Here is a 10,876-nt window from a genome sequence, read left to right as displayed (position 1 = left end):
CATAAATAATTCACCACTAGTTATTGATTCTGGAAGATCGTTTACAAATATTGAAAATAATTTTGGCCCTAGTATTGAGCCTTGGGGAACTCCATGTATGATGGTTTTGTGCTCGGACTGATATCCTGATATTTGGACAAATTGTTTACGTGCAGACATGTAATCGGTAAGCCACGAATGCAAATCGCCAGATATCCCAATTGCCTTTAGCTTCTCTAGAAGGATGGTATGGTTCACTGTGTCGAATGCTTTTCGAAAGTCAATAAAAAGCACGCCCACTTTTAGGCCCTTGTCCAGCGCATTTTTCCAGGTCTCTGTTAGGTGAAGCAAGAGGCTTTCAGTTGAATAATTTTTCCGAAAACCCCACTGTCTATGAGATAACAAGCCTTGTGTGTGCAAATGGTTGTTCAGGGTATCACTGACAACATCTTCTAAGATTCTCCCAGGGATACTGAGGAGGGAGATAGGTCTGTAGTTGTTCACTTCTGTTGGTGAGCCTTTCTTAAATATGGGGTTAACGTGTGATAATTTCCAGCTTGAAGGGAAAGATGCGTCACATATACTCTTCCTGAAGATTGGTAAAAGACTGTGGATAACAGGGTCACCAATCATGGAGAGGACCCTGGGGGATACTTGGTCTGGACCAGTAGCCTTCTTGGGGTTAGCAGCTTTAGTCAGTTTGTTTTTTACCAGTTCCCAGCTCATGTCAGTTTTGTCCCTGGTAGGAGTGACTCTAGTGATAAAGGTGTTTATAGATGACAAGTTCAAAGGGTCAAGTTGCTTAGTGAGGTCTTTGCTGACATTACAGGGGTAAGGGCTGGGATCTTAGGGTGGGGCATTCCCTGACGAACCTCTGCAGGGTGACCCCCTTTCCTCCATCGACCTGGATATCGTGCAATCATTTTCTTAGCCTTGTAAAATATCTCACAACTCTACGATAGCAAAATACTTGAACTTGGTCGAAACTTCTTGCAGAATCTGTAGATAAATTTGGGAACTTTTGTTGTATGTTTTTACAAAGCAGAATTCCTTCGGAACAAGCTGACACCATTCCTTCCGAATGGCTCTAATACTACCACAGCACTATAAAAATGTTGAACTTTCTTCAGAATTCTTGGAGTGAAATGCTTAACACGGGAAATCGATAAACATACCTTCGATCAAACTATCACCGATCGGTGAAAGGGGTGTAAAAACTATGCAAACCCTACATAACTACTGCATGTTATTTTTCACCTTTTAAATTTGGAAGACTTCAGACATCGATCTTTGTTATCGCTTCAGATTTAAATCTCTCCTGTGCGGTCAAATTCTTGAACAGCAGCTATACTCCATTTGTTCTCTGTGTCCGCCATGTTAAGTTGTTGTTTACAACGGCAGAGAGCAGAGACTGGGACTAACCCCCTATCAAGGGAGGAGTCGGGTTAGAGAGAGAGCTGCAATTTGTAAAATATCTCTTTCAGGTAACTGTCATCAACTTTTACTGATTTGTTGTAATTTTTTGAAAGGAAGGGATCTCTATATTTTAAGTGACTAAGGAGATGAGAATGAGGTCATACTTCAAACCCCCTCCTCATTCACCATTAATTTGCTGTGTTATGCAAGGTGGAAGTCGAAGATTCTGTGCATGGGAAACAAAAGAATTTATGAAAACTCCATAGGAACCCTAAAGAAGTTTACAACTGTCAACATTTAAGCAGTGTATCCATGATCTCTTGCATACGGAACAGTATCTCACACCCTTGAGGCTCAAATATGGACCCACAATTTGAAGAAGACTTTTGACATCTTTGGAAGCCTTAGAAAGTTATAAGGACATCAAGCAATAAGAATATTAGTAGAAATATAGGTGATGATGAAAGGGAAATTTTCCCTCATTAGACCTCCAGAAAGCTGGTTTGTTCAGAAGTACATTTATTATCATAAATCTCTTGATACCTAGTATAAACAACTTTAAGTAGACAGTGTAGTGGGACTCAAAGAGCTTTCTCTGCCTGATTGTGGAGAGAAAGAACAGTCAACCGATAACGGAGGATAATGGTGAAAAAATAGTGACGGACTCTGCACGACTCCTGCCACGGGCGAGCTAGTTTAGAATCTTTGCCTTCAGAGTTTAGCTCTGACCAAGACGTCTTTTAGCGACTTTCCTTTGCGATATGCTATCATGGGTGGCACTTGAAATATTTTTTTGAGTTGTGGTTGGTTTTGAATAAGGTGCCATTTTCCCATCAATATATTCTTAAGATTGGGTAAAGCCGGATGATACTGTGTTATGAAAGGCGATATTTTCTTTTAAGTTCGGTTGTCTTTGTATTGGAGGGAACTTTCTCTATTTTCGAAGTAGACTTCGCATAGGTGTTTCTCTAGGAATTCATTTGGGTATCCCTTGTTGTGTAGGCGGGACTTGAAGTTTTGCACGTTTTTCTTAAACGTAGATTTTGATGAGTTTTTTCTAAGGAGGCGTAAAGCTTCCCCCTTTAGAAATCCTTTCTTTACGCCTGGCGGATGACACGAGTTGAAATCCGTGTATTGAAAGGTTTCTGTTTACTTAAATTGCGTTTGCACATCGAGAGTTGAATCCCTCTGGAATCTAATGCCTTTAAACACTTTTGTGTCCAAGAGTGTAATTTCTGATTGTGATATCTCAGCCGTAAATTTTATTGTATCGTGGTAGTTGTTTGCCCTTTAAAAGAATGTTTCAGTATATTTTCTTCGGTTGTGTCCCATAGACAAAAGACATCGTCGATATATCTCTTCCAAACTAGCGGTTTGATTTCGCTCCTGCATATTATCTCTTTTTCTTTTTTTGCCATCAAGATATTGGCAAAAGCCACGGCCATTTTTGTTCCCATCGCCGTTCCGTGGGTTTGTAGATAATGTTGTCTATTGAACTGAAATGAGTTCTCTTTGAGTATTAGGCAGAGCATTTCTCTCAAGAATTTAGTGGGGATCGGTAGATTATTTTTATAAAAGTCTTCGTATGCTTTGCAAAAGTGTTTAAAGGCATTAGATTCCAGTGGAGCGGGGTTGGCATGGTGGTGAGAGCGCTCGCCTTCCACCAATGTGTCCCGGGTTCGATTCCAGGACCCAGCGTCATAAGTGGATTGAGTTTGTTGGTTCTCTACTCTGCTCCGAGAGGTTTTACTCCGGGTTCTCCGGTTTTCCCCTCTCCTCAAAAACCATCATCATTTGAATCTATTTAATTTAGAGTTTATTTGCATTTACACACGACCCCACAAGCTGTTCAGCTTTAAACATTATCGTGTCTAAATAAAGGTGTTATTATTATTATTATTATTTGCATATAGTCGTTATTCCCTCTTCTTGAGGAATGTTGGTGTATAAGCTAGTTACATCCATTGAGGCAAGGATTGTATTCTTTGGCAGTTTTGTGTTTTCGATAAGATTAATAAAGTCTTTTGAATCTCAAAGATAGGATTCTTGTTGTTGTGCTATCGGCTGTAAGAGGCGGTCGACAAAGCATGAAATTTTCTCTGTAGGGCCATCACACCCAGATATTATTGGTCTTTCTACCAAAGTAGGTTTGTGGATTTTTGTTAGTGTGTAGAATTCTGGAATTCTCGGCGGGTTTGGTGTTTGGGAGAGCCATCTAGATGTCATTTCATCGATGTGGCCTGCTGTGAGCATGGATGATATTAGTTTTTTAAGTCTTTCAGCTGTTTGCTCAGCCATAGATTTGTCTAGGGGCCTGTAGTTGTGAGGATCGTTTAACAGAGTTTTGCCCTCTTGAATTTTTTGTTCTCTGCTGATTGTTACTGTGGTGGTTCCTTTGTCTGCTTTCTTCAAATGAATAGTTTTGTCACGCGAGAGGTTCTGTAAAGCACATCTTTCGTTGGTTGATAGGTTATCTTTCGACCTCTTTATAGGAGTGTTTATTAGTTCGAGTTTGACCTCCTCTAGGAAGGTTTCTAAGGCCACTGATTTTTGAACCGGTGGTTCCCATGTGGATTTAACGTAGAAGGGGTGCTGCTTGCTTTCTTTCCCGCCGAAAATATATTGGAGGCGCATTTGTCTTGCAAAAAGGTTAAAGTCTTTTAAAAGATTGCGCCTTATAAAGTTTTCATTTGTTGTGGGTGTTGGAATAAACTTTAAGCCCCTTGAAAGCAATTTTATCTCTGCGAATGTCAATTCTTTATCTGACACGTTCTTAATATGTTCTTTGCGTGACTGGATTGCTGTTTCTGAACGATTTCTATTTTGCTCCCTCTTTCTCTGTTTCCTTTTGCGGTTTCTTAGAATTCTATTTCGGTTGGTTTCCCCGTTATTGTTATATATATGAAGAGCCAGAGAATACACAAATATATGGTTTAACTTCTTTATTCTTTGTTTGGGCTCTTAGCGTCACAAGGAGTTTGTCGACTTCCGTCATTTTAGCTTCGAGTTCTGTGGCCAATTTGTTGATGTTGCTCTGTTTTGAGCAATTTGGACTTGTGGCCAAAGGTTTTACATTCTTGGTGAATTGTTTTTCGTTTCTCCTCTGGTTTCGAGTTTGTTCTAGTTTTCTGTTTTTTTTTTTTGTCAGTGTCTCTATGCGCCTGTGATGAAATTTGACCAGCGCTCCCACAAAATCGTGTTCTGCCCGTTTTCTAATTGAAACTTCATCCGACTTGAATTCTTCGTCGGGCAGGATACTTGCTTTCACGTTGTAACGGAGGCTTTTTGGGCATGCGCCTTTTTCGTGGTGAGCTTGCAAGAGTTCAATAGAGTTTCTCGATCTTTCTATCTTTTCCTTTGTCAAGACATGTTTGTCGCTGATTCGGGTTTTCTTAAATTCGTTACTGGTTCGTTTCCTTCTTTCGTCATCTTGGGGACGTTTCGTTCCTCTAGCTCGGTTATAATTTTCTTTGTGGCTGCTCGTGTTTCCGCCTTTGTGTGGCTTGGTCATTTTAGAGGTGGGAGCTTGCGCGGCACTGATTTCTTCTTCGCTGTCAGAAAACAAATCAGTCTATGTTTTTGGTTGTCTGAGGAATGCTGCTCCAAAACGGAGAGAAAAGTTTCGTTAAAAGTAACTCAAGTTCATTCTTGAGCTTGACTGAAACGTGGCTAGGCCTTCAAAAGAAATTATTTGTTTAATGTGATGATTTTATTTCGTTTTGCGTGCTTAACATGTGTTTTGACCTTTAGAGAAAGTCCGTTGAACGTAGTTTGATTCAGTTGTTGAACTTGAATGAAATTTATCTTGATTTTGACAGGAAGTTTGTTGAATGTGAAGCCAATTTAGCATATCAAATTTTACACCATTTGGCTTTTCATAATGGAATCGTTGTTTACATGACTTCACGTCATAAAATCGCATAGAGTTGTGTTGTCTGGAAGTTGAAGAATCAAAAGACAAAATGAACTACTATTAATGGTGTTAGGAGATATCAACACCTAAAATAATATTTACCGGTCCAAATAATGGCATAAATCTCGCAAAGCCCCGGTTGAAGTCAGCAAGTTCCGTTTTCATTTTCCCGCCATTGTCCTTGTCGCTTTTAAGGATCGCTTATAAATATCACTTACAGCAGGACCACTCAAATAAAACTAAGAATAATCCATCAAGTAATTTTTAATCAATTTCCCCTCCCAAAATCAAAGTAAGTAGTACTTTCGAGCGAGATTCTGTCAGGAGCCCATGAGCTCCTAATTCTGTACATTAAGTGGTTAATTATGGCATAAAGTGGCGTTGTTTATCGTCACGCGCTTACATTTCCAAACCCGAGATTCATACCAAGGGTATAACTATACTAATGAAGTCAGTGAACGATCCCGTATTTCATCAATGAAACTTTCTTTCTTGGGAAAATTGTGGTGTCACAACTAGGTGAGTGCATTCCTAATTTGAAGTGGGATTTCCGAACTCCGAGAAACCTGTTAGCGCGTTTGGTTACACCGTCATTTAGCTTAAATTTTACGAACATCATTAAAATCATTGCCAATAGCCAAGAGGGTGGGTGAAAAACTTCTAACTTCTCTATTTATCGACAAAAACTACATCGTTACTTTTTTATAATAATAATAATAATAATAATAATAAAACCTTTCTTTATTACCTTTGGAGATAAGAATTACGGTAATATTGCAATATAACAAAGATCAAACTTCAAATTTAAAAACTCAAAACACAACAAATATAGATACAATTAAGATATGTCAAATGAAGTTAAGTTTAGCACCTCTAGGAATAAACAATTGTTTGTGCCTAATAGTGCGTGATGCAGGTATTCTCATTCGCGCTGGGTTCGTCTTACAAGATCTTATTTATGGCCACGATCCATGTCATGATCTGTTATTCCACTCACAATTTTCTTGCAAGAGCAAAGAGAAAAAGATAAAAAAAAAGAGGTCGCGGTCCTTGAATAAGCTTTTGTTCTTTTTCCTCATCTGCATGATCTGAAATCGCCGGGCCCGTGAGCGTAACGGGAGAATACGAGCAGTCTCTCCTTTTCTGCTAAGTCTGTCGAATTTAAGAAAATAAGGACGATGAAAAAAAAAAAAAAGGTTAGTGTGCTGCACGGAACTCTGGGAGATAGGCGCACAAAAAGTAGAGACTTCTTGAAGTCTAGCATTACGGGAGTGTAATCCCCTGCTTCGATCTGGCTCTTAGCCAATCAGAGCGCTTGTTACATTGGTTACAAACCTAAGGCATATGATATATAATAGATAAAATTTTCCTAATCCTTGCTGCGTTTAATGCCTACGTCATGACCTCATGATTCGGCCTTCCCACTTCATCAATAACTGCATACAGGAGAAAATAACAGGAAAGGTTTTTTTGAGAGTGGCCTGGGTGGCTGAGGTACGAAGAGAAGTGAGAGAGTAAAGTTATTAATATGCTAAGCGCGATCACGTTTTAGGGATCTTGGATGGTACACTTACTAACAACACCGGTCACCAATGCGTACCATTTAACATGTGGCAAATGTTCCTTAAAAACCACGTATTGTGCAGTATGTAAGTCTGATTTTTAAAGCGTCGTATTCTTGAAGTTTTGTTAATTTTTTTGGTTAAGGAGAAGTTTGGCTTCAGCATCTACCACGCAACAGAAATTTCGAGCCTAAAATCTTATTGTTTACAACCAGGCAAGGCTAATAGTCTACGGGTAGAGGTAAAAATGATAGTTGTATGCCATTTGCAAGAAGGCAGACTTTGAAGTAAATTTTTCTTCTCAGTGAGGTTTTTTTAATCATAAGTACTGATTTAGAATTACGGATGGGTTATGTTAAACAAAAACGAAGCTGACAAGAAAATAAAATTGTCAGTCTCATGAAGTCATCATTACTGTGATCAATAAAAATCAGAAATTACATGGTGAAACAAACAACTATACATAATTACCACTGCACTATATCGTGATAAACATAGAAAAATTTAGAAAAGGGATATGTTTTTCGGGCTCACGCAAAATTAATTCAGGTTTGATTTCTGCGAAGCTAGAAAAGCGACTGTGGCACAACGGCTTCAAAACGCAAACTTGGCCGAGATTACGACATAACTTCATTGTCGTGGTAAGAACCGCAGCCGAAATAATATTATCTCTTCATTGTTCGCAGTTTTATTCCTTTCAACTAGAGAATTTTTTAATGCTTCTCATCGCATAATTTAGGGGTTGGGATTAAGGGTGTAAATATCTTGGAGGGGACTTAGAGTCCTATCGTATTTCCACCCACCTTCGGATGAATGATAATAAAAAAAAAAAATCGCTTATTAAATGAATGCTGAAAAACTGATTAAAATAGCTCTAGTGAAAGACATGAACACTGTTGGTCCCAAAACCAGTTAAAAAAATTTCTCCATTACTAGACACCGCAGCACAAGTCGGTTTAAATGAAAACTGTCCAAATGTCGAGACAAATTTTCCGTCTAAAGAGAATACTTGAACTCTACTGTTCCCAGAATCACAGACGATCAAGTTGTTAAATTTGTCAATTGCAAGTCTCATGGGACAGCATAGCTGTCCGTTACCAGACCCCTCGCTGCCAATATCGTAAAGCAACATTCCGTCCTCATCATAAACACCAACACGGCTAGCTGCACGATCAGAGACAAAGAATTTCTCCTCGTGATAGATTGCGCACCATACTGATTTCTCATGTTCAGAGGCACTGAAACGTTTCAGTAATTCTGTTCCGTCCGGGGAGGTAACAACAACATTTTTTCCATCAGAAGCGGTAATGCGATCATCTTTTCCAGTGGATATGTGAACAAGCCACTCCAAGTGTGCACTATTGATGTCCTGGACAAAACTACCGTTCTCAGCAAACAAACGAACCTTATTAAAATCTTCATGAGGAGTAGCGGCTATAATGTGTCCAGCCTGGGTAAAACTTAATGCCGTACAAGAAGTACCCAATCCTATCTCTCTCAGGTAGCTCCCATTGGAGTTAAAGAGCTGAATTCTTCTATTTCTAAAGTCAGAAACCACAATAGTTCCTGTTTTCTCACTAACACCAATGTCAATAGGACGATTGAATTGTCCTGGTCCGTTGCCACTTGAACCAAACTTAAACTTAAATTGATACTGATGGATGACCTCAACTGTCCATGGACCTTGATCCAGCGGCTGTCCATTAACTTCAATTTTCAATTCATATAATCCAGCCCGATGTGGTGTATATTTTACTCTGTAACTACCATCTTCGTTGTCTTCAATCTCTAGATCTGTTTCCAAGCTATCCCCTGTTGAAGTGCGAATGTCACACTTAATGTGATCATCCTTGTTATAACTTTGTCTTCCCTCTGAATCTCTCGTTATAATAGTAAAATATGTCTCATTCTGTTCTCCAATCGTTTCACAAAGTTGTACGACAAGTGTCGATGATGGATCCGTATGGTTTACAACAACTCGATCCAAAATATCCATTTTCTGTTCTACAACATAATTTACACGGGGTAGTTTGTAGATCTCAGGTTTTTTTGCATTCAAAAGGTCCTCGCAACGTCCAACAATCACTGCCTTTGTTTGCAAAATTTCAACATTGATATTCCTTTCTAAGATGTTCTCACCTTGTTCAAGAGAGCTTCTCAACTGTCCGACAGCGAGCTGGAAGTTTTCCAGATGTGTTGCGTGAGCTTTTTGATGCGCTTGATTAATTTCATCGAATTTGGCATTCATTATCGCTTTATGTTCTGTTAACAAGCGAATACAATCGTCCACAGTTTCGTTCATCTTCTTTTTTGCAGCCAATGTTTGTGTTTTGTTTTTGTCCATTAACTCAGTTTGGTACTTCATTTTATTTTCAAAAGTAACAATCTCCGCTTTCATTTTCTTCAAAGCCTCATTTATTTGTATCTTTTGTTCATCTGCAGCTTTCTGCATATCAACCATAGTGTGTCGATTGTGACTCACAACACTGCACTTTATGCAGGTGGAAACGTTACAGTCTTGACAATAATACTCAAGTGGCTGATCTTGGTGGTATTGCTCTGAGCACATAACTGGTCTGCGAATCAACTCTTCCATATCGTCTGGCTGCAAATTCTCGACAGAGATATTTCTGTGACCTCTTGTGGTCTTGATGCGCTGATGAGCTTCAAAACAAGGTGTACATAGAAAGCTCTGGCACCCAAAACAGTAATGAGTTGCTGTGTTGTTTTCTTCACAGCTGCCGCATTGCTGGGACTCTTTACTGTCATCCGTTAGAGCAAGGAGATCCACTAGTCGGTTGAGATGAAAAGATGCAGGGAGGCCGCCAAACGTGTCCTCTTCAGGAATTTGAAAACTAGCCTGACAAACCGGACATTTGATTGCCGTCTGAAGGTGTCTTCTTGCGTAGTTTGCGTGTTTGTCGAGGCATAGCAAACAGAATGAGTGTAAACATGGTAGAGTCCTGGGATCTTTGACTGTCTCCAAGCACAGAGGACATTCAGCTTCTTTCTTGAGGTTTTTAAACAGTTGTGGAACATCCATGGTCAAATGGCACCCGTCTGAACGAAAGATGACTGTCTAATCTGCTTCCAAATGAGTTCCGGGATCGGTTAACCCTGTACCAGGTCCCTCGAAGGGCATGTTGTTTTGCGCGGCCTGGATATGTGATAGTTGTTAACCTAGTAGTTCGGTTGTTGATGCAAGAATTTTGTTACGCTGAGCGTGATGGCAGTCATTGAAAGTAACTCAAGCTCATCCTTGAGCTTGACGCAAAACATATCTTCGCCTTCAAAAGAAATGTGTTGAATGTGATGAATTTATTTTGTTGAGCTTGCTTAAAATGTGTCATAAACTTTAGAAAAAGTCAGTTGAATGTGATTTGATTTTTGTTAAGCTTGGATGAAATTTAATGTGACTTTGAGAGGAAATTTGTTAAATGTGAAGCCAATTCGAAAATGGTATGATTCATCTTTTCCTCTCTTATAATTGTATCGTTTTGTATTAATATAAAGAAAATGTGACATAACTTAGAGGGAATCTAATAAGCTTTACATGTGACCCTTTCACTCATTAGTAATCCTCCTTACTGTCTGCTTTACAATTCATGTGATCTCATTTCTTTGGTATTGAATCAACAAATATTCCCCCAATGTATATTTTTCATTATTGTTGTCCCTTTCTACAGTGTTTTTCAATTTCAGAGGGATGAAGATGTTGAATCGTTGAAGGTCTCTGTCTCTGTTATTGATTGATGCCTACATGGATTCTAAATTTCCATGCTTCATAACGGTCCTATTTCAGTTTTCTGTTCATGATTTTCAAAACATTCAGTACGAGTTAACAAAATAAAAGTTTGATATTCACCGAATCAATACATGGCGTCCAATTTGAATTACCATTGTTTTTGACTTACTAGCCTGGTCTTCATGTGGAAAACACAAAAGGATTATCACATGTGTGAGAGGCTAGTAAGTCCAGAACAATGACAATTCAAATTGGACGCCA

At 39.1% G+C, this 10,876-nt stretch overlaps 1 protein-coding gene and 1 pseudogene across 1 annotated transcript; both read right to left on the bottom strand.

Moving 5' to 3' along the window:
- Nucleotides 1–2,106: 2,106 nt before the first annotated feature.
- On the bottom strand, nt 2,107–2,973 carry LOC148722366 (uncharacterized; annotated as a pseudogene).
- Nucleotides 2,974–7,158: 4,185 nt separating this feature from the next.
- Nucleotides 7,159–9,913, bottom strand: LOC111321448 (E3 ubiquitin-protein ligase TRIM45-like). The gene has a single exon (XM_022924333.2). The coding sequence runs from the start codon at nt 9,911–9,913 to the stop codon at nt 7,745–7,747; it is 2,169 nt and encodes a 722-aa protein (XP_022780068.2). The 3' UTR covers nt 7,159–7,744.
- Nucleotides 9,914–10,876: the final 963 nt, after the last annotated feature.

This window comes from Stylophora pistillata, chromosome 10 (assembly GCF_964205215.1).
Source record: "Stylophora pistillata chromosome 10, jaStyPist1.2, whole genome shotgun sequence".
Taxonomy (NCBI): domain Eukaryota; kingdom Metazoa; phylum Cnidaria; class Anthozoa; order Scleractinia; family Pocilloporidae; genus Stylophora; species Stylophora pistillata.
This window is presented reverse-complemented; position numbering and strand designations above follow the sequence as displayed.